General features: G+C 38.3%; 1 protein-coding gene across 9 annotated transcripts in view; it reads right to left on the bottom strand.

The window, feature by feature from the left end:
* PKIB (cAMP-dependent protein kinase inhibitor beta) overlaps positions 1 to 25088 on the bottom strand; it is a 253987-nt gene that overhangs the window by 24998 nt on the left and 203901 nt on the right. For 4 of the 9 annotated variants that reach the window (XM_055262899.2, XM_055262885.2, XM_063620973.1 and 1 more), the window contains 2 exons: positions 1833 to 1937; positions 1499 to 1559 (listed from right to left, as the gene is read on the bottom strand). The exons of 2 other annotated variants lie outside the window; for them this stretch is intronic. In XM_055262899.2, the coding sequence (XP_055118874.1) occupies positions 1499 to 1559; positions 1833 to 1901 (130 nt within the window). In that variant the 5' untranslated portion in view covers positions 1902 to 1937. The remainder of the gene's footprint in view (positions 1 to 1498; positions 1560 to 1832; positions 1938 to 25088) is intronic. 3 more of the 9 variants (XM_055262917.2, XM_063621001.1, XM_055262906.2) reach the window with 2 other exon arrangements.

Below are 25088 nucleotides of genomic sequence, written 5' to 3'. Positions count from 1 at the left end.
AGAATGTATTCCAAATGAAAAACAGAGGAGAAAGTACATGACATCATGCTTCATGTTATGGCATATAAATATTAAGTATTTTAGCATATAATTGTATGATGAATGATACAGTTAAGACCTACACTACATACTACATCATATATAGTTATTATTATAAAAAGTTATACATTATGCTACAGTACTAAAATATATTCGTCTCAAATAGTGAAAAAAATTCTCTATGAAAAATTCCAATATCTAAATTCTTTATACTCTGATCCCATTGTTTACTGCTTTTGTCGAAACTTTCTTATGGAGACTTATTTCTTTGGTCGCTTTGTGATTTGGGGTTCTGAGATCACATTTTTAAAAACATTTTCCTTAAGGCCGGGTGCAGTGGCTCATGCCTGTAATCCCAGCACTTTGGGAGGCCAAGGTGGGCAGATCACCTGAGGTCAGGAGTTCGAGACCAACACGGCAAAAACTTGTCTCTACTAAAAATATAAGAATTAGCTGGGTGTGGTGGCGTGTGCCTGTATCCCAGACACTAAGGAGCATGAGGCAGGAGAATCACTTGAACCCAGGAGCTGGAGGTTTCAGTGAGCCGAGGTCATGCCACTGCACTCCAGCCTGGGCAACAGAGTGAGACTCCATCGCAAAAAAAAAAAAAAAAAAAAAAAAGTTTTTTAAAAAAATTACCTGAGACCTGGGTTAAATGGGGTTAAGGTGTTTTCCTCTACCTAGCTCTGAATTTGCCTCTGCTGGATGTCTGGGGTAATACCAGACTGGTTAGCCTTATATTCTCAGCATGACTTTTGTTCAGATTACATAGACTACACAGTTGCAAATTTGCACACTCAATGTGAGGTTTCATTTTCGTTCATAAGTTATTAAGAGAGCCTCTCCCCATTTCCATCCAAGGCAAAGTCAAGACTGGCAAGTCTCCTGACTGTCTTCCTTGGAGGTTAGGGTTTTGTCATATTACCCTTTTACTGAGCATGTCACTCTTAGAAATCCGAGCCTTATTCTGGTTACCTAATGTAACTAATAGTAACTCTTGTTACTATTACTCCCACAGCCCCTGGTTGTTCATACTATTCCTGGTTACAACCCCCACATGCTCCTGCATGCCCTGTAATGTTCTTCTCCTTTGGTGGTGAGTATGTATGACCAGTAAACTGCTGTGGATCTCATCTGTCCAGTGTTGGGTGTTTGTTGTCTAGGCATCTCTGAATCTCCAGGGCAGGAATCTTCCGTTCACCAATGGGGTGAATAGAAAGCAATAAAATCCACTGGTGTTATGAACCATATGACATGCCCAACCATTTCAGAAGACACCTAGTCAATTAAAATTAACTGTTTCTTGGTTATTTGGTTCTGAGTTATTTGGCAAGGGTACCTGAGACAGAACTGCTAACTGCTGATGGGCTTGAGCTATGGCCTATGTGGCACTGTTACGCCATCTCTTTTAACTCTGCAATGCTCTTGTCCCCAAGAAGAAAATGGTTGTTAACTATACCCTGGTGTGACATGCTGTCAGGTTCAGCCTGTGTTTGGCAGGTGATCTCTGAAGCTTCAGCCTGTAAATGCAATGAGAAAACAGTGCCTTAACCAGTCAGTACTTCAGTCCTGCTTACCAGAGCTCAGGCTAGAGCTCTCTGATCACCATGTCTAGCCTGGTGACTGTCACTGGCTGCTTGGAGCAGCAATACAGACATTGCTTGTAATGGTACACCTATGGAACAGGCACAGACGCAGCCCCGTGTGAGGTTTGTGGGAAGGAAGGTGACCACCCCATGGAGAACCAAGCATGGTATCCTGGTTGCCATTGTTGTTCATGCAAACGTAGTGACCTTTCTGGTCTCCTCTGCTGCTGCTTCCTGAGCTGTTATTGCTTGCGCTGTCATGACTCCGAAGGGCATCAAGGTGCAGATCCATGGTGGCCTGTGGCACAGGTGCTAATGAAAAAAGAAAAGGGTGGGGAGAGGAAGGAGCATTTGGTACTCAAATGATCTCCCAATGCAAAACCCATAGCCAGTATGCCTGGGCTCAGGACTGCTGCCTACCAGCACACCAAATGGCCAATCTTGCAGTCATGGGCTTACTGGTCCTATCCAAGCCATAGACTAATGACTTTACTGGATATGGACCTCAACTCTAGCGAGATGGACTCGCACTCCCTAGAGGAAGAGGCAGCCACTTCTGAGAAAGGCCACTAAGCTCCCTAATGTTTTCCATAAGTACCCAGAAAGTCTGCACCACAGGCGATTGTACAGAAAGCTCCAATTTCACCTAGCTACAAACTCAAAATATTCTCAGGGAATTTGTGGAGAGAAAGAAACAAAGAAAAAGGGAAAAAGTCCACAAGACAGAAAAGGTAGGGCAGTGGCAGCAGGAGATAATTTTGGTCTATTGAGTCTGGGTTATAAACCTAGCTTTCTTTCCCTGTACCACTCTGCTTACTATGTCTCTGTTGCAATAAAGATCCTGATCCTTGAGGTTATAGAGAAATACCTATGCTACCTTTGTGGCACTGTGGTACCCCATGGCACCATTAATTCAAACTCAACTTAAGCTCAGGGCCTTTAAACCATATAAATCAACCATTGCTGTGGGGGAAACCCCTAACCTTGATGATACTAATTTGAAGCTCTCTGAGAGAAAAGACTTATAAATATCATCAGGGTAAAGAGGATCCCTCACCACCACCCCACCACCACCAAATATGTCCAGTGACCACCACTAAAAAAAAAAAAAAGAAAAAGAAAAAAAAGAAAAGAAATGTAAAAAAGCAAAGAAAAAAAATCCTGGATACGGGGAGGAACCAACAACAACAACAACAACAAAAGAACCCTAAAACAAAGATCTACAATTTGACCCAATTGGAAATTCAAAATATATTAAAAGCATTTATATAGCCATGATAAAGGGGCACTGATTGGCTTTTGTGCCTCTACAGTATAGGTTCTTAATTAACTTTAATACCTGCTGAAATGCACCAATTGGCAAACCTTCATGGTTTTAACTGGCACTAGGGCTCAGATTACAGTTCTGACTAGGATCTTACTAAATTTAAACATGGTATCCCCCATAACATTAGGGGAGTTCTGGAATATAAAATAGAGGACAAAGAGATATGCCTCATCTTAACCATCATAACTACTGTCTTGCCTAAATTTCCCATCATGGTCATAGCAATCATTGCCCTAAAATATCCCATAATGGACATGGACGCTCTGACCCAATGAAAAATAAATGGAAATTAGATTAAATCTTGACACTTATAAATTGGCTTGACAAAATGGAAACTCATGACTCTTCTGCCTCCATCCCAAATTAAAATAATTATTAACATGGCTCAAAGTAATTTAAAACAGGGCTTTTGAAGATTAAAATTTGTTATATGACAGCTATAGAGTGCAGGGGTGATTATCCCCACTGCTTCTCTATTTAACAACCCAATCTGGCCTATTTGGCCTGTTCTTAAACCTGGAACAAATAAATGGTGCGGCACAGTAGACTGCTGCAACCTTAATGCCATGGTCCCATACAGTTCAGGCCCCTATTTCCAACAAACTGAGTATTGAAACTTCTGACTCCATCCAATCAGCAACTGATAAATATTTTGCTACTACAAATTAGGCTAATATGATCCATTTGGTGCCAATGTCAGCTGCTTAGCAGTCACAGTTTGCTTTTACCTCCCACGAGACACAATATATTTTTACCAGGCTACTCAAGGGCTACCTCAGCAGCCTTGCCACTGCACACAGTCTTTGTAGGCAGGATCTTAATGACATCCACCTTTCTCCAGGAGCACAGGTATATTACATTGATGACATCCTTCTCCAGGAAGATTTGTTTGACGTGTTCATTAAAAACATACAAATACTCACAAAGGAACTCACACAAAAAGGGTGGATCATTATCTTAACATAGTACAAAGTCCTGTGACTTCTGTTAAATTCCTGAACAAATTCCTGAAAGTTATTTGGTAAACCAAAAGCTGCTCCATCCCTGATACCATTAAAAAACAGGTATTAACCCTCTCAGTACCCACAAGGTTAATACAAGTCCAACATCTTTTAGTCTTTTTTGGGTTCTGGAGACAACATATTATTTTGCAAATTTTCTTTAATCTCACTAATGCTGTTACTTACAGATTGCCCATCTTAAAGGGGAACCTCCTCAACAAAAGGCTGTAGAAGCTGTCCAAAATGAAATCAACAGGCACTCCAGTTAGTGCCTTCAGAGGCTTCAGCAACCTCATCTCATGCCTTCTGGAGTCTCTAGGCCACCTGTGATGGTCATAAGTTGCTCATGGGCTTCTGATGCAAGAAACTGCCTTTCCTGGCCTTGTACTATACACCATTAGAGTGGCAATTACTGGCCACACACTGGGCTTTTCTGGAAATAGAGGGTCTCATAGACTTTGAGCCTGTGACCCTCTGTACTCAGCTACTGTAATGCCTTGTAATGCATTGGAGCAGCATCCCCATGAATTTGGCATGGCTATGAGACCTCTTTGCAACAGGATGGAGTCAAGCTTGGGACTTCTGGCATATTCCATCTGTAGAAGGTGGTGGCCTCCTCTACCATCAGTCCTTTGCCAAAACCATGGTGCTAGGGGAAGTCATCCCTCTTCTAGAGTCCTTGGCTACCTGGAGAGCCCCCTGAAATCAACTGAATGAACAGCAATAGAAGGCCATACACTTTACCAATGATGTTGCCACAATTATACATGATAGAGCTCAGTGGAGAGTTGTTGCTCTTAATTCCTTAACCAAGATGTCTCCAATAAAGAACAGAACCCAAGGGTCAGCAAAATTGGCACACTCTAGGCATTCATCTTGGCAATGGATGCCCTGGCCATTTGGCCTCATATGTATATTTTTACAACTCTTAGCCCATTGCCTAAGAGTTGCACTTTAAAGAACTCTGTGAATCTCTTGTTTCACAGATACCCAAATATAAATATATAAACCAAATTAACAGGTTTCTCTACATATCCTAAGGCCAAAATACAAGGCCTCAACAGGATATTCCTTATCTCATTTGGAGTTTTAGACACTAGATTGTTACCAAGACACTCATTTTATGTCTCAGAATACACAATGGAATCTTGAAGAAAGCTTTCCATTGAAATGCGGCCTCCCCATAAGCCTCAGGTATTCAGCTCCAGGCAGCTACTTTAATTGATAAGCTTAATGGGTTTTCAAAGAACTATTTAAGTCACAAGAAGACAAATGTCCCTCTACCCCCTTGATGTCACCACTGTCACAAGCATTGATTAGTCTCAATTCACACCCCCCTGGGAACACCCACTCTCTACATCAATGTCACACAGGTCTCTCAATTGCCTTTACTGGTTATATATGGAGACATACCTGAAGTTCATGTTTTTGGCAACCACCTCAAAATGTGGCCCTCTCCGCTTGGTCAGGTGCCCACTTTGCTTCCTAGGAAGGCACTTCTAATCCCTAAAGTCTCAGTTATCATCAAGATTTAAATTGATGTCAAAGCATCAAGTGATAAATTGTAGCATAAAGCCAAAAATTAAGGCTTGATATCTGATGAAATAGGTCTCTAATGGCCTAACTACAAGTTCTCCTCCCCACTCTGCTCCCATAGATCAGGTACCCTAGCCAAACCACCATCCTTACCAATGGGACCAGGCACAGTTTCTGTTTATCCTTGAGTAGCAGGTTTTGTTTCCTGTTTGCCTGCCAAATCAAACAAGTGAATCGCATCATTCCACAAGAACTGGGAGCACCCTACCCTCTTAATTCTCCAAAGCCTACCTCCTACAGCTCTGGTTGTTCACTCTGCTCTTGAGTGCAACTCCTGTGTGGCCCTGCAAGGTGTGCCGGGTCCTCCTCCCCCAGGCCATCAGTGGACGTGACTAATAACCTGCTGTTGATCTCATTTCTTCAGGGTCAGGTGGTGTTTAGCTCTCCCTCACCAACATGGTAAATAGGAGGTGACCAAGACACCCTACCACTAATAGCATGTCACTTTCTCTCATGAAAGGGAGCCTAAAGTATAGAGAAAAGCATCAGGTTCACACATATCCTGTGTTCACACTGACCCTCACTGAGCTGCAATATGTCCAGTTACATCAGTGTGCACAGGGATCCACTGCTATTGTCTCAGGTATAACTATTACCTCAGGTAGAGATATGTGCACCTGCATCCTCTTTGTTCCATCTCTGAACTTTAAGGTTGATTGTCTATTTAAACCATTCTATGCCCTCCATAAGGTCCATGAAATCACTTCAGAGGTTCACTCCTCTGAGGGCCTGGGAACTCTGTAAGGTAGCAATCAGGCCCATCTGCCTGGGCACTTCTCTTGACCATTGCTTGTCTACCTTTCTAGGGTCGGAAAACATATAGAGAAAGCCTCTTTATGATACCCAAAGTTTCCCTGGGAAGTGAGGGATAGTCCCCTTTACACTTGAATTTTCATTAGAATTTTTATTGTTCAATCTCCCTTCTGTTCAACCCAGTGAACTGGAGTCCTGGCCACCTTCACAGAGACTTGAATAATGACTAGGGTCTCATTACATCCTGAATTCTTCTCCCACTAGCTAGTCAATGACTCATTTCCCTTCCCAGAAACATCAAAACTTTTACATCATCATATAGTAATTCCCACTCTACGTTTTGTTCTCAGTTCTTCAGTTTCAGATAGCTCAAGAGATCTTTTCTTTCAAAAAGTCAGGCTATTGTCATAAATAATGCTGACTTTCAAGACTATGGCTGTTTGTTTAGATTTAAAAAAACAGAAACTTAAGTGATCATTTGTTCTAGATTAAGTGCATCATCCCTCAGTGAACAGCCTTTATAGAGTATTAAAGCAAGTATAAAGGAGTAAAGAAATCTCAGTTGATAATTAAAAATGTTATCAGCCACACACAAGTAGAACAGCTACTCTTAATTGGGCCCTTAGCTAGGCAGTGGCTTTTCATTAATATGTATTGTACATGGCTTTATATGCAATATTTTATTTAATCTTTACCACAGATGTCAGAGAGGGAGGGAGAGAAGAGAGAGGAGAGATTCCCTACAATTCAAAAGAAACAACTGAAATAGAGTCTTTTAGATATTAAGAAACTTGCCCTAAGATAGGATTTAAGCCCTGTCACATAGGATTCCAAAACATGGATTTTTAAAAATTTCATTATATTGCCTTTTGCTAGAGTCATAGGCCCTTATAAATTTAGAAGAGATTAGACTAAAATAACTTTATAAAGTTATAAAGAAGTCACCTAAAAGTCACCTAGTACAGCCATCTACAAAATGCCTGAATCGTTTCCACAAGAATATTTTTCTTCTTTGAACTACATGTTCACCATAGTGTTTCAGCAAACCCAAAATATTGTTTCAGTAATTCATCTGGTATGAAAACTTTAATTCATTTTTGAATCTTAAAAAAGATCATACAATTGAATAATGTGCATAATTTTGAAAAAAATTTATTTTTTGTTCTCTATACCTATTATTATGTAATATATATACAGTATAATAATGTATATAATATGTGTAATCCATGAACACACACACATTTAGATGTCATAAAATTCTTTCACAGAATAAAATAGAAACAAATACTTCTCTCATTGGTGGTATAATCCTATCTAATACAATTTAAATATTTTGTTGTTTTTAAGGTGTGTTAGTTTTGCCTCCTAGCTTATCTTTCATGTCACAACAATTGGCAGAATTCATTAAAAATATTGAGGTCAATATAAATTTTTGTTTAATAATCCTATGTTTTTTGGTTTCATTTTAGATTTTTTAATGCTCTTAATCTTTGTAGCTTTTTTGTTAAAATATGAAAATAAGTTTGCATTTCATGAAAGGGTATTTTCTGGTTACAAAGGAGAGAAGGCCCCAAAGAATGCAGCATAGGAACCCTCTACTGTATTAGATTCCCTCAGGGTAATTGAAATTGACAGCTGACTGTACTCTATTTACCAGTCCTTTTAGTCATTTCTATACAGTAAGGCAAATCAATATGCGTCTACTGTCAAATCCAGGACGTTCCCCTTGAAAGCTTTAATTAAGATTTGTGACCTTCTCCCAGCTATGTACACCTCGACCTCAATATCCTTTTAGCTCAGTAGCTGTTCAATGATCAGGCACTCTGCTCCATCCATCTGCTCTAACAGTGACCTCCTTCGAATTTTTTTATGAGCTTTGGATATTTTCTTTTTATAGCTTTGCCAACATAGTCATATTACATCCTGACACCAGGCAGTGTAAATTAATTCCCCTTTTTTCTTATGCACCACTCCACAAAGAACCAGATTTTTCACTTTAACACTTGATTAAATTGTGGAAAGGAGAAGAAAAAAAAATTGAGAAAACTTTATCTCACCTGTGCCAGCTTGGAGACTGAAAAAGTGAATTTAAATTAGCTCTTTCTAAGATTTTTTTTACAAATCTTAACATGGGAGATGGGGAGAAATACAGGAGAGATAAAGCAAGTTTGAATAAAACACCAATTTACTGAAAATTAATCTTATGCCATTTAAACCAGGACAGTGTTTCCCCAACTTCTGTTCATGAGACTCAGCTGGGAAGTCTGTTAGCAATACAGATTCCAGGTATCCTCCCTAGAATTTTTGATTCAGTATGTCCGACATCATGTGCATTACAAGCACCCTAGGTAACTGCGGTCACACAGTTTGAGAATGATGAATTGGAGTAAAGGTTAGGCAACATTCTCCTCCATCTTTCTCCAATAATACTCTTGGGGGTGGGGGTAAGCCACATAAATCCATTGATTAAGTAACTTCAGGATCTAACAGCATATATACCCAAATGAATGGACTATTTACTGTGGTTTTAACAAAGTATAGAAATGCATACACATGACCTTAGAAGCCTACTCATCCAATTTCAGACCTTATTTAAAATTGCCTTGTAGTAAATTAAAAATTTAAATCTCAAAATTAACTTTCTCAATACCTGTCCTGTCAGGATATATGCTGATGGCCTTGTCTAGATCAGTCATCTCCTAGAGATTTTTACTTTTCACTCTGATAATCAACCCTGAAGTTCACCACTAAATCAGTTTAATATGATGTTCACTAAACATTCTTTGTGGGTAATGGTTTTTCCCCAGAAGACTAAAATCTCCCGAGAGGCAAGAACAGATTCTAAGGGTGGAAAGTAGATAGAAAATATTCACTGATGCTTTCCAAGTGAACTTAACATTGATCTGACACTGTGTAGTCCCCATCATTTGCAGATCCTGTCTATGGGGAGAGAAGGTGTATGTTATCAAACTTCATAAAAGTGTTCTGTTGGCATTTTAAGTATTGTCACATTTATATCTTAGGCAGCATGTCTGAACCAAGAAAAACCTTTCAAGTTATCCTGCCAGTTTGTTCATTCCACATCAGATCTTTCAAATATTATCCTTTGACATTTGATTAAGGATGCTGAAGAAATTTAGTATGAGAAAATTCCCACAAATCTATCATAATTCAAACAGCTGAAGAAAATACTAAAAAGCTGACTCAGCTTGTCATAATTTGAAAATTAGTATAATTAAAGATAATTTTAAATATCCTCACTGGCAGGGGGCGGTGGGGAGTAAAGGAAGTATGGAAACATTGAAAGTCAACAGTTAGTTGACTCTAACTTCCAAGCTACGTACTCCACCCTAGAGTACTGAAGTTTCAGAAAACCTTGAAGCCTTGTGTTCTGGGGTCTGCTGGACCCTGAAATTAATTATATATCACAGGGTACAGAGGACAGAATGTTCTGACATTTTCAAAAGCCCCAATTACAGCTGTGGAAATCTTAAAAAACAATGCAGATATGCATTGGTTCCTGTCTTGTTTTTATGTACTTGCATGTAAATGCAAGTCCTTTATCCTCAGCAAATCCTCTACGGAACATGGAGAGAAAGCAGAGGTGCCTACCTTCTCTTAACTTGAATAGTTTTTATAATTTAAAGTATTGTTAATTGCCAAGATTAAAATTCAAAACTTGTTTCCTAGTAACTTATAAATCAGAAGGCTTTATGTAGTCTGAAACATGATGTTTCTTTGATGTATTTTTAATCTAAAACAAGGTAGCCCAGATGAGGGATAGATCTTGATGGCTGAATAGAAACCTCTACCTATTGTCCCCCTGACAGAAACAACAATTTAATTTAACAACTATCTACACCTTTATAAGAACCAAAAATCAGGTACTAGCTCAACCACAGTGGGGTAGAGCACCAAGCAGCCTTGTGAGGTCCCCAATTCTAGGCCTTGGCTCTTGGATGGCATTTCTGGACCTGCCATGGGCCAGATGGGAGCCCACTGCCCTGAAGGGTGAGTCCCAAGCCTGGAAGCATTCACCACAAGCTGACTGAAGAGCTCTTAGGCAAATAGTGAAAATAAGCAATGGCCTGGAAGTACTCCCCATGGGGCTGTGGTGGTGGTGGCCACAGTGAGAGATTCCTCTGGCTGTGGAAAGGAGGGGAAAGTGGGAAGGACTTTGTCTCATGGTTTGAGTGCCAGCTTAGCTGTAGTAGAATAGAGCAACAGATAGATTCCTGAGATTTTGACTCCAGTCCCTGGCTCCCGTTTGACATCTCAGAATTCACTCAATGTGCCAGGGAATTCACTGCCCTGAAGGGAGGACACAGGTCTGACTGGCTTTGCTACTCGCTGATCGTAGAGCCCTAGGGCCTTGAGCAAACATAGGCTATAGACAGGGGGTGGTTACAGCGGGCCTTGGGCAAGACCCAATGCAACACTGGCTTCAGATCTGACCCAGAGCAGTCCCAGCACTGGTGGTCACAGGGGTGCTTGTGTCACCCTCTTTCCAGCTCCAGGCAGCTCAGCACAGACAGGGAGACTCTGTTTGTTTGGGAGAAAGTAAAGCAAGAGAGCAAGAGTCTCTGCCTGGTAATCCAGAGTATTCTTCTGGATCTTATTGAACACCACGAACGTGGTACCTCTACAAGCCTACAAGAACCACAGTGTTACTGGGCTTGGGGTACCCTGTAATGCAGATATACCTTAGATCACAATACCCAAATCCTTTCAAATACCTGAAAAGGCTTCCCAAGAAAGATGAGTAAAAACAAGCCCAGACTGAGAAGACTACAGTAAATACCTAACTCTTCAAGGCCCAAACACCAATGAACATCCAAAAGCATCAAAAACATTCAGGAAAACATGGTCTCACCAAATGAACTAAATAAGGCACCAGGGACCAATCCTGGGGAAAAAGAGATATGTGACCTTTCAGACAGAGAATTCAAAATAGCTGTTTTGAGGAAAGTTAAAAAAAAATCAAGATAACACAGGGAACCAATTCAGAATTCTATCAGTTAAATGTAACAAAGAGATTGAAATAATTAAGAAGAATCAAGCAGAAATTCTGGAGGTGAAAAATAAAATTGACATATTGAAGAATGCATCAGAGTCTCTTAATAGCAGAACTGATAAAACAGAGAAAGAATTAGTGACCTTGAAGACAGGTTATCTGAAAATACAGTCAGAGCCGACAAAAGAAAAAAGAATAAAAAGGAATAAAGCACTCATACGAGATCTAGAAAATACCCTCAAAAAGGCAAATCTAAGAGTTATTGGCCTTAAAGAGTAGGTAGAGAAAGATACAGGGGTAGAAAGTTTATTCAAAAAGATAATAGAAAATTTCTCAAACCTAGACAACAATATCAATATCTAAATACAGGAAGGTTATAGAATACCAAGAATATTTAACTGAAAGACTACCTTAAGGCATTCAATAATCAAACTCCCAAAGGTCAAGGATAAAGAAAGAACCCTAAAAGCAGCAAGAGAAAAGAAACAAATAACATATAATGGAGCGCCAATATGTCTGGCAGCAGGGTTTTCAGTGGAAAATTTAGGGCCGGGAGAGAGTGGCATGCCATACTTAAAGTGCTAAAGGAAGAAAACCTTTTACCCCAGAATAGTGTATTTGGCAAAAAAAAAAAAAAAAAAAAAAAAAAAAAGTCCTTCAAGCATGAAGGAGAAATAAGGACATTCCCAGACAAACAAAAGCTGAAGGATTTCGTCAACACCAGACCTGTCTTACAAGAAATACTAAAGGGAGTTCTTCAATCAGAAAGAAAAATGATAATGAGCAAGAAGAAATAACCTGAAGGTACAAAACTCACTGGTACTAATAAGCACACAGAAAAATATAGCATATTATAACACTGAAATTGTGGTGTGTAAATTACTGTTATATTAAGTAGAAAGACTAAAAGGTGAACCAATCAAAAATAATAACTGAGACAACCTTTCAAGACATAGACAATATAGTAAGATATAAATAGAAACATCAAAAACTTAAAAAGCAGGGAGAGGAAGTCAAAGTATAGAGTTTTTATTCGTTTTCTTTTTGCTTGTTTGTTTGTTTATGCAATTAGTGTTAGGCTATCATCAGTTTAACATAATGGGTTATGAGATAGTATTCGTAATCCTCATGGTAACCTGAAATCAAAAAACATACAGCAAATACACACACACAAAAAAGTAAGAAATTAAACTATGCCACCAGAGAAAATCATCTTCACTAAAAGGAACACAGGAAAGAATAAAAGACCACAAAACAACTAGAAAACAACTAAATGGCAAGAGTAGTCCTTACTTATCAATAGTAACATTGAATGTAAATGGACTAAATTCTCCAATAAAAAGACACAGAGTGGTTGAATGGATTAAAAAAAGAAAAGAAAAGAAAGACCCAATGATCTGTTGCCTATAAGAAACACACTTCACCTATAAAGACACACATAGACAGAAAACAAAGGATGGAGAAAGATATTCCATGCTAATGGAAGCCAAAAAAGAGCAGGAGTAACTATACTTATATCAAACAAAATGTACTTCAAGACAAAAACTATAGGAAGAAACAAAGGTCATATAATGATAAAGGGGTCTATTAAGCAAGAGGATATAACAATTTTAAATATATATGCATCCAACACTAGAGCATCTAGATATATAAAGCAAATATTATTAGAGCTAGAGAGAGAGATAGACTCCCAACATAATAATAGCTTGAGACTTCAACATCCCACTTGCAGCATTGGACAGATCTGCTAGACAGAAAATCAACAAAGAAACATTGGACTTAATCTGCATTATAGACCAAGTGAACCTGATAAATATTTACAGAACATTTTATCCAACAGCTGCAGAATACACATTCTTCTCAACATACTGCACATTCTCAAGAATAGACCATACATTAGGCCACAGAACAAGTCTTAAAACATTTTAAAAATTGAAATAATACAAGCATCTTCTCTGACTACCATGGAATAAAACTAGAAATCAGGAGGGATTTTGGAACCTATACAAACACATGGAAATTAAACAATATGCTCCTAAATGATGAGTAGATCAATGGAGAAATTAAGAAGGAAATTGAAAAATTTCTTGAAACAAATGATAATGGAAACACAACATACCAAAACCTATGGAATTCATGAAAACAGTACTAAGAGGGAAGTTAATAGCAATAAGCACCTACATCAAAAAAGAATAAAATTTCAAGTAATCAACTCAATGATGCATATTAAAGAACGAGAAAAGCAAGAAAAAACTGAACCCAAAATTAGTAGAAGAAGAGAAATAAACATCAGAGCAGAAGTAAATGGAATTGTAATGAAGAAATAACACAAAGGATCAATAAAATGAAAATTTGGTTTTTAGAAAAATAACCAAAATTGACAAACCTTTAGCCAGACTAAGAAAAAAAGAGAGAAGACCCAAATAAATAGAATTAGAGATGAAAAAGGAGATGTTACAACCAATACCACAGAAATTGAAAGGATTGGCTGGGCGCGGTGGCTCATGCCTGTAATCCCAGCACTTTGGGAGTCTGAGGTGGGCGGGTCACGAGGTCAGGAGATCGAGACCATCCTGGCTAACACAGCGAAGCCCCGTCTCTACTAAAAATAAAAAAAAATTAGCTGGGCGTGGTGGTGGGCGCCTGTAGTCCCAGCCACTCGGGAGGCTGAGGCAGGAGAATGGCGTGAACCTGGGAGGCAGAGCTTGCAGTGAGCTGAGATTGCGCCACTGCACTCCAGCCTGGGCAACAGAGCAAGACTCCATCTCAAAAAAAAAAAAAAAAGAAAGGCTCATTAGTGGCTACTGTAAGTAACTATATGGAATAAATTGGAAAATCTGGAAGAAATGGATAAATTTCTACACATGCAATCTATCATAAATCTATCGAGATTGAACCATGAAGAAATACAAAACCTGAACAGACCAATAACAAGTAACAAGGCTGAAGCCATAATAAAAAGTCTCCCAGTAAAGTAAAGCCTGAGACCCAACGGCTTCACTGCTAAATTCTACCAAACATTTGAAGAAGAACTAATACCAATCCTACTCAAAGTATTCCAAAAAAACAGAAGAAAAGAATACTGTCAAATTCATCCCATAATGCCAATATTACCCTGATTCCAAAACCAGACAAAGACACACCTGAAAGAGAAAAATACACACCAATATCCCTGAGGAATATCAATCCAAAAATCTTCAACAAAACACTAGCAAACCAATTCAACTATTCACTAAAAGTTTCATTCATCATGACCAACTGGGATTTATCCCTGGGATATGAGTATGGTTCAACATACACGAATCAATCAGTGTGATACATTATATTAACAGAATGAAGGACAAAACACATATGATCATTTCAATTGATGCTGAAAAAGCATTTGATAAAACTCCACATCTTTTCATGACAAAAACCCTCGAAAAACAGATACAAAAGAAACATACTTCAACATAAGAAAAGCCATATGTAACACACCCACAGCTAGTATTACACTGAAAGGGGAAAAACTGAAAGCCTTTCCTCTAAGATCTGGAATATAATAAGGATATCAACTTTCACTACTGTTATTCAACATAGTACTGGAAGTCCTAGCTAGAGCCATTAAATAAAATAAAAAAAAAAAGGACATCCAAATTGGAAAGAAAGAAGTCAAATTACTCTTGTTTGCAGATGATATGATCTCACATTTAGAAAAATCTAAAGACTCCACCAAAAACTATTAGAACTGATAAACTCAGTAGAATATCAGGATACAAAATCAACATTCAAAAATTGGTAGCATTTCTTTATGCCAAGATTTAATAATCTGAAAAAGAAATCAAAAAAGTAATTTCACTTACAATAGCTAAAATTAAAATATCTAGGAATTAACTAAAGGAGTGAAATATCTCTACAATGAAAACTAAAACACTGACACAAGAAATTAAAGAGGACACAAAAAATGAAAAGATATTCCACATTCATGGATTGGAAGAATCAATAATGTTAAAATGTCCATATTACCCAAAGCAATCTACAGATTAAATACAGTCCCTATGAAAATATCAATGACATTCTTCATAGAAATAGAAAAAACTATCCTAAAATGTATATGGAATCACAAAAGACCAGAATAATAGCCAAAGGTATCCTGAGCAAAAATAACAAAACAAGAGGAATCACATGACCTGACTTCGAATTATACTACAGAGCTATAGTAAGCAAAACAGCAGGCTACTAGCATAAAAACAGACATATAGACCAATGGAACAGAATAAAGTACCCAGAAACAAATCTATACATCTACAGTAAACTCATTTTCAACAAAGGTGCCAAGAACATATACTAAGGAAAAGATGGTCTCTTCAATAAATGGTACCAGGAAAACTGGATATCCATATGCAGAAGAGTGAAACTAGACCCCTGTCTCTTGCCATACACAAAAATCAAACCAAAATGAATTAAAGACTTAAATCTAAGACCTCAAACTATGAAACTACTAAAGGAAAACATTGAGAAAACTCTCCAGGATACTGAAATGGGCAAAGATTTCTTGAGTAATAACTCACAAGCACAGGCACCCAAAGCAAAAATGGACAGATGGGATCACATCAGGTTAAAAAGCTTCTTCACAGGAAAGGAAACAATCAACAAGGTGAAGAGATAATTCATGGAAAGGGATAAAATATTTGCAAAGTACCAATGTGACAAGAGATTAATAATTAAAATATATAAGGATCTCAAACAACTTTATAGGAAAAAATTAATAATTAGATTAAAAATGGGCAAAAAAGGCTGGATGTGGTGGCTCACACCTGTAATCCCAGCACTTTGGGAGGCTGAGGCAGGAGAATTACTTCAGCACAGGAGTTCAAAAGACAATCTACTGGGACTCCATCTTTACAGAAATTAAAAAAGTTATCTGGACATAGTGACACCTGCCTGTTGCCCCAGCTCTTTGGGAGGCGTGGTAGGGGGATTGCTTAAGCCTAGGAAGTTAAGGCTGCAGTGAGCCATGATCATGCCACTGCACTCAGGCCTGGATGAAAGAGTGAGATCCTTTCTCAAAAAAAAAAAAAAAAAAAAAAAAAAAATTAAAAATGGGCAAAAGATTTGAAAAAAATATTTCTTAAAAGAAGACATACAAATGGCAAACAGGTATAAGAAATGGTGCTCCGTATCATTCATCATCAGAGAAATGCAAATAGAAACCAATGAGATACCATCTCACTCCAGTTAAAATAGCTATTATTAAAAAGAGAGGCAATAACAAATGCTGGTGAGGATGAGGAGAAAAGGAAACCCTCATATACTGTTGGTGGGAATGTAAATTTGTACAACCACTGTGGAGAACACTTTGAAGTTTCCTCAAAAAATTAAAAACAGAGCTACCATATGATCTAGCAATCCCACTGCAATGTACATACTTCAAAGAAAGGAAATCAGTATATCAAAGAGGTCTGCACTTCCATGTTGACTGCAGCATTATTCACAATAGCTAGGATTTAGAACCACCTAAGTGTTCATCAGCAGATGAATGGATAAAGAAAATGTGATACATATACACAATGGAGTACTATTCAGCCATAAAAAGAATGAGATACCGTCATTTGCAACAACATGGATGGAACTGGAAGACATAACATAAATTGAAATAAGCCAGGCACAGAAAGACAAACTTTGCATGTCCTCAGCTATTTGTGGGAGCTAAAATTAAAACAATTGAATTCACGGAGACAGAGAGCAGATGGATGGTTACCAGAGGCTGGGAAGCGGATCATGGGGTAGTGATGGGATGGTAGTAAAGGATGGTTAATGGGTACAAAAAAATATAGAAAGAATAAGACCTAGTATTTGATAGCACAACAGGATGACTATAGTCAATAATAATTTAATTTTATATTTTACACTAAAAGAGTGTAATCAGATTGTTTTTAACACAAAGGATAAATGTTTGAGGTGATGGATGCCCCATTTACCCTGATGTATGCCTGTATCAAAATATCTCACGTTCTCCATAAATATATACACCTACTATGTACCCACAAAAATTAAAAATAAAAAGCCAATAAAAACTAACTAATTAATTAATTAATTTTAAAAAGCTAGCTCAGTGACAGCAGAAATTTTCTTTGAGTATTTCTTTTTTTCATAGGCAGTTGTCCAACTGAGGCCAAATTGAATGGGCATTTTGCTGCTGTGTTTATGCATGATGTAAACTCGTTTGAACCTAAGATTCTTCTCTTTCTTTTAATCCTTTTTAAAACTTGCCTTGAGATTTATCTGGGAAATATAAATTGGGTCATTCTTATCTCTATTGCTTATATACACTGTAGTAATTATAAATGCCAATAGAATTTTTAGTCTTTTTAAAACTGCAGCTTTTTGGTATTACCTACGCTTTGGCACAATCTCCCCCTTTAATTCATGATGATCTCATTTCTTAAAGATACTGATAGGATCCAGTTCCTAATTCTATCACTGTCTATGACTGGGAGCAAGTGACTAACTTTTCATAACACATTTTCAATAATCTGAGAAGTTTAGCAGCTGGAAGAAGATTAATAAATGTGTTCCCTGAATTTAAAAAATTTATAGAAATGTTTCAATAGACTAATTTTTAAGATTGCAAGTACATTTTACATAAGAGACTCACATGTGTATCTGACCTTGACCAAAGCATACCTTATCCAGTTTATTTTTCTTATTTTACAACTTAAGAGAATTGATGCAAAGCCAAATTAATCAATGCTATTAAAAGCAGTCAAGAGGAAAACAAAACAAGTGACAACCAATGTGTAATTTGTAGATATCTGAGAATTTTGGAGCTAGAAGGAATTTTAATCATCAGCTCATTAATAAACAACACAAAACTAAAAACAAAAAAGCAGCTCTATTTTCAAAGATGTGTATAGGAGACCAGATTGCTGGTATGACTAATCATCTGATTAATTTGAAAATCCAGTCTAAAGCTCATGTCACTGGACTTCTAGGGCAAACTTATAAGATAATGGTGGTTTCTATAATTTTTTTCAAGAATAAACATCAGTTTCTAATATCAGATTACTAGTGGACATGGTGGTGTGATTTGTAAAGGTAAAAGGCCCAGCCTCTGTTTGGGGGAGATGTGGAAGAGAAAGGTAGATTTTCTGATGTCCTTCTTTGAGGGATAGGTCTTTATTGTGCTTAGGGGAAAGGCTTTTTTTCCTCCCAATTTTTATTTTATTGGGATAAAAATAACACTTAACATGAGATCTAGGTGCTTAACAAATTTTTAAGTGTAGAATACAGTACTGTTGACTAAGGTACAATGTTGTACAGCAGATCTGTAGAGCTTACTCATTTTGGTTTACTGAAACTTTATGCCTATTGATTAGTAACTTCCCATTTCCTTGTTCTGTCATCTCCTGGCAACCACCATCATTCCACTCTTGGCTTCTACAAATCTGACTATTTAAAGTGCTTCATGTAAGTGAGCTCATGCAGCATTTGTCTTTCTGTGACTGGCTTATTTCACCTCAAGGTTTATCCACGTTGTCATACTTAATAGAATTGTCTTCTTTTTAAAGGTGTAAATATACCACATTTTCTTTTTCCAATCATCTATTGGTGAACAATTGAGTGTTTTCACATTTTGACTGCTGTGAATAGTGCTGTAATGAACATGGGAGTGCTAATATCTCTTTAATATCCTGATTTAAGTTCTTTGGAATAAATATCCAGAAGTGTGATGGCTGGATCATGTCATAGTCTTACTGTTAGTTTAGGGGAAAGTTTCTGATTGTAAGGTCTATTAGGGAAAGACATGTACATTTCTTGCCCTTGAGTCTTGCTTAGAAGTCAGTCTGTGTTCTTTTAAGCCTTTATGAAAAAACTGATTTACTACACTGGTAAAGCCATCTTGCTTGGGAGTAGATTGTTGCGGTAGAGGAGACTTGGTTAAATGAGAAATCACTTTGGAACAATAATATTCTGAATGATAAAAGTTCCTTATTGATGTGATTTCAAAGTGTACCCATTGAGGTCTGATGTAATTTGGATATTTGTCCCCATCCAAATCTCATGCTGAATTGTAATCCTCAATGCTAGAAGCAGGGCCTGGTGGAAGGTGTTTGGATCATGGGTGGTGAATTCCTTATGGCTTCGTACTCTCTTCCTAATAGTGAGTTCCGTCAAGATCTGGTAATTTAGGAGTGTGGCACCTACCCATCCAACTCTCTCTCACTTGCTCCTCCTTTTGCCATGTGACATGACTGTTCCCCCTTTGCCTTCTACCATGATTGGAAGCTTCCTGAGGCCTCTTTAGAAGCCAAGCAGATGCCAGCACCATGCTTCCTGTACAGTCCGTAGAACCATGAGCCAATTAAATCTTTTTAACAAATTATCCATCCTCAGGTATTTATAGCAATGTAAGAACAGCCCAATACAGGCTCTGAATTCCATAACTGCCAAATTCTAATAATCATAATGTGTACTGATTTATGTGCAGAGAGAATTATTGACTCGATTCCAGAGAGGCAGCACATAATTAAATCAACCTTGCCTGTGGGAGATGAGCAGACACCTGAAACAGGTTACAAAGTAAGGAAATAGCCAATCAACTGGGGACCCTTGTGAATGGGCCCAACTAATGAACTCTAGTAATGATGTTAAATAACCAATTCCAGGTTTCCCATTTCTGCACTGTAATTCTCTCATGTTATCCTCAAGGCTTGGTAAAGTTTACTATGCACCATAATCTCCTAGTGATGTCTCTGCTTTGGACAATAAAGTAAAAGTGCTGAGAACAATCCCAGGAGGATGTAGACCAGAGAGAACTGTAGCAGGCTCAAGAAGCTTTGGAAGACAGCAGAAGTCTCTCTTTGGAAGAGAGCAGAGAGACCAGAGCAGCAGATGAGAGGTGATGGGCAGCAGCCAGGATAGATTCATAGAATCTGAGAGTTGTCAGAAACACTCTGTATGGGTAGTACTAAAAAATATGGCATATCCTGAGGTATAAAAGTTACAACTATGTTTATCGAGGTTTTATGCCAAAATAACCCCTCAAGTTGAAAAAACCTACAGTTTTTAGATAATCTGTTGATTCAGAATATATGTAACAAAAAAGCATTTTTGTGAATTACATACTTTAAATAAATTATTTTTTACAAAATAATCTATGTACATTTAGATAATGGTAGCATTAATGTGACAGTATTTATTTAGACATAGACACATGGCTTTGTGGACTCCTCTAATAATTCTATAGAATCCTAGGAGACCAGGACCCCCATGTTGGCAAACATTGAATTGTATCATAAATCATGGCCCTACTGGCCAGCCCCCTGACACAACTGTGTCCTGTAACAAGCATAATTTTACTCTTTAACTCATAAGCCTTCCTCCACCTATCTTTAACTCCCAACTTCTTCCATTTAGAATTATAGACTATTCAAGCTAAAAAAAAAAAAAAGTTAGTGTTTATATAATCTATTTCTCTCAGGTGGTTCATAGATATTGAAAGCCTAGATAACATGATTGTCTACATGCAGTAGACAATCCCAGAGGGCCTCAGCAATATATCTGGAAAATAGGATGTTGAAATTTCTCATGCTAGGCTCCATCCCACAGTTCAATCAGTTGTTCAGTCCTGAGTTCTGGAACAAATATTGAGCACTGATAGCACATCACCACTTGAGGGCTGTAGGCTGACACATTAATGCATCATTTCTTAAGCCACATCCAAGCCTCATTAGTTACATGGTGCACAGTCACATGGTAGAAAATCATTCTTGAGGGAACAATTAAATATCACTCCTGAAAATTCTAAATCATTTTCAGTGTGGCTGGGATGGAAAAGCATCATTTAATTAGCAAGTGCAATAAAGCTGTGACATTTAAAGTAAATTATGACATATTTTTCTCTTTCCTTGGTACACTAAATGGTGATATATTGATCTTTATAGTTGCCATTTCCAAGTTTTAATTGTTTTTTCTTAATTGGTTAATCCAAAAAATGTCAATTAGGTAATTATCCCTCTGCTGTTTGAATCATCTTCATTTATTGAGCAAAAGAAAATTGACTTCAGGAGAAACGCAATTACAATGTAATACCAGGGGAAATGTTGCATCATTGGAGTATAATAAAACAATATTGTATATGAGCGAAACTCAGTTTATTTTATAGGTATAAAAGAAATGTTCTTTTTCTGAATTCTAAAAAGTAATTTACCAAACAAATGATCAAATATAAATTAGCTAATCCAAAGTCATTTTTATTCACTTATGAATATATTAATTCATTTGAAAAATATCTGTTGAGTGCCAATTATATGCCTGCCCAGTTTTATAATTGTTTTAATGAACTCCAATGGATGAGAAAAAACATTATAAAAACTATTAACACAGATCCACATATAATTCCAAAATGTGGTAAGTCTTAGATAAAAAAAAAAAATACAAGGTTTTATGTGAGTGTATCAGGACCTGGCTCATTGATAGTATGAACTGAGATATGAAGGAAGAAATGTAGTTAACTGGTATTGAGAGAGACGAGCACATTTTAGGAACTGAAGGAAGGTCAGTGTGGCCAGAGCAAAGGGAAGAAGGGAAAGATAGACACAAGATGAAGTGGGTCAGTTAGTAGGGGCCATAGCATTTAGACATATTAAGAATTTATTCTATCCTAACAGTGACAGGAGGTCATTGAAGGATTTTAAGTGATAGTGTGACAATCAAAACTGAATTTTAAAAAGTTAATTTTGGCTACAGCAAATGGAATAGATTAGAAAAGAGGAAAAGTAGGTTCAAGAGATGAGTTAGGAGGCAATTGCAGTATTTCAACTGAGGGATGGTGGTAACTCAGACACGTTGGAGCTCAGAAAGCAATACCTCAAAGTGAAAACTTCAGAAGCAGCCTCAGAAGCAAAAGTTTTTCTTTGATCTTGGCCTACCTTCCTGTCTGGCAGTCCCATTCTCCCCTGAGGCTAGAATCCCTCTTCCCCAAGGCAGGTTGCAGAAATCAGAATCCCTTTTTTTCCAAAGCCAGCCATGAAACCTAAAAATATTACTCTAATCTTCCCTCTCCTTTTCTGTGTAAAAACTGGCCATAAAGAAATTATCTAACTCATTCAACCATAGGTCTGAAGATCCCCTCCATTTCAGAGAGGGTCCTCCCCCAAATCCAGAAGGAAAGAATGCATGCTTAGAGCAGCCCAGAAGAATCTAGACTGACAGACCTTGCTGGGTTTCCCCAGTGAGACTATTAGCATGAGATCATACCAGTTTTGTCTAGTCATATTTCTTTTTTTTTTTTTTTTTTTTTTTTTTTTTTTGAGACGGAGTCTTGCTCTGTCGCCCAGGCTGGAGTGCAGTGGCGCAGTCTCGGCTCACTGCAAGCCTCGCCTCCCGGGTTCACGCCATTCTCCTGCCTCAGCCTCTCCGAGTAGCTGGGACTACAGGAGCCCGCCACTATGCCCGGCTTATTTTTTTTTTTGTATTTTTAGTAGAGACAGGATTTCACCATGGTCTCGATCTCCTGACCTCGTGATCCGCCCGCCTCGGCCTCCCAAAGTGCTGGGATTACAAGCGTGAGCCACCGCGCCTGGCCTGTCTAATCATATTTCTATATGGCAATCCATACTTTTTTGAACCTAAGCGTAAAAATGAAAAATTGCCCCTGTATTTTGGGGTCTTCATTCTGAAGTCTCCTGTGTATTCATGTTAAATAAATTTGTATGCCTTTTCTCCAATTACTCAGCCTTTGTGAATTGATTTTTCAGCACACCTTCTATAGAAAGTAGAGTTTATGTGTTCTATTTAACAATCCATAAAGTCCAAAGTTATTTGTGTTCTACAATTGACCTATTTTTACAGAATTATATGTGTCAAAGGAAAAAAGAAAGCAGAGTGCTATAATAGAAGGTACATGTGGTTTGGTTTAGAATCTGTTCTGAACTTTTGGCTCCTCTCCCTATTATCTAAGGGACCTTAAACAAGGCACTTAAGCTCTCGAAGCCTCAGCTTCCACCTCTTTGGAGTTCACAGAAGAATACCTCTCACAACTGAGATGATGAAGTGTGACAATGTACGTGATTCTCTCAGCATGTGGAAAGCCAGTTAATATTGAAGAGCCCCAGGACAAATCAGCTGATCTCATCACCTTGGCTTAGAAATATCACCTTCCTTTTCAAACCTGTTCCTCCTCCTGGATTTTCCTGCAAGTGAATACCACTGTACATCCACCCCAGAAACCCAGGAGGCATCCTTTTCCCTCACCCTCCATGATCAAGTCACATAAACTCTAGTCTCTAAATAGGTTTTAAATCTGTGGATGGACTGCTTTTCTCATCCTCTTTCACTACCCAAGATCACCAGCCTCTCTAGTTTAGATGACCTCTTCACTGAGTTTCCTGCCTCAGTTTTTGCGCTCTCATCCATACTTGACAACAGCCCAGCAAATCTTACCATCTCAGCTCTTCAGCCATCCCCTTACATCAGGAAAAGCTCACCCAATTTCTTAACATGACCTGTAACACACTTCACAAAATACACTCTGCTTACTTCCCAGGCTTCTCTCTTGCTGCTCCTCTGCTCCCCTCTGGTCCAGCAGTTGAAATAAACTACCCTTCATTCAGGACTTACAACTCTCAGACATACTCCCTTTCACCTCCAAACACAGGTCACTGCACATTTGTGCTTCCTCCTGGCTGAGATGCTCTTCCTCCAAGGCTTCTCTTCACTTGGGCTACAACTACTCAAAACTGAAGTTTTGGCAGAGATAACACCTTGTTTGGGATGCACTTTTTTTTCACTTGATGGTATCCCAAGTATGTAGGATTGCCTGTAGCCACAGGAGTCTGACTGGATCGCCAAGAGTCACACAAGTTGGAGGCATTGGTGTGAGAAGACACAGGCCTCCCGCCACGTGTTGCAATGTCCCTCTTCCTTCATCATGCTGACACCAGGCTTATTTATCTGCATTGCATTTGCTCTCTTTATTAAGACTTAGATACATTATTTTCATGTGGTTTCAAAAGGTTGTACGTTTATATTGTGGGTTATGGTTTTGCACCTAAAACAGATCAATGTCACCTCCTCTCCAAAGACTTCTTTGACTCTCCTAGTAAGTGGAAGTCAGGCTTCTGTGCTCCTGTGGCACTTGCAAACATTCCTGCAGCAATTTTCATACTTATCTCATTTCTCATGATGTTGTGAATGCTTTTGAAACTAGGACTATACTGGATTCATTTTACATCTCTAGTACCCAGGACTGCTCTTCGGACAGAGAAGCACTGAGTATTTGTTGAACTTAATTGCACTCCAGAGCTGAAAAATGTCCAAATTAGGGCAAGTAAAGACGTGCCACAAAAAAGCAAAACAAAACAAAACAGAAAGATGCAAGTATTAAAAAAAAGAAACAAACTAAGATAATGGCTCTGCCTTCTGGAGATACAGAATTTAAGAAAAGGCCTGGCTCTGGCTAACACAAAGATCAAGAAGGCAATAGAGAAAATGGTGCAACTGTAGGAACAGAAGTCCTGTCCAGGTGAGTACGAGCAATCCCTCAGTGGCCCTCCTGCCTCTTTTCATTCAGGACAGAGAACTGGAGTTGGGAAGGAAGATGCTCTCACTTTCATAGAGCTGGACAGTTAAGAGCACTTTCTATGCCTATGCTGGAAGCCTGAAGTCAGCACTAGAAAAGCTGGTTTTGCTCATGCCTGTAATCCCAGCACTTTGGGAGGCCGAGGCAGGCAGATCACGAGGTCAGGAAATCGAGACCACCCTGGCTAACACGGTGAAGCCCCGTCTCT

Source organism: Symphalangus syndactylus, chromosome 2 (genome assembly GCF_028878055.3).
Source record: "Symphalangus syndactylus isolate Jambi chromosome 2, NHGRI_mSymSyn1-v2.1_pri, whole genome shotgun sequence".
Taxonomy (NCBI): Eukaryota; Metazoa; Chordata; class Mammalia; order Primates; family Hylobatidae; genus Symphalangus; species Symphalangus syndactylus.
The sequence above is the reverse complement of the archived record's forward strand: the minus strand, read 5'-3'. Positions and strand labels throughout refer to the sequence as shown.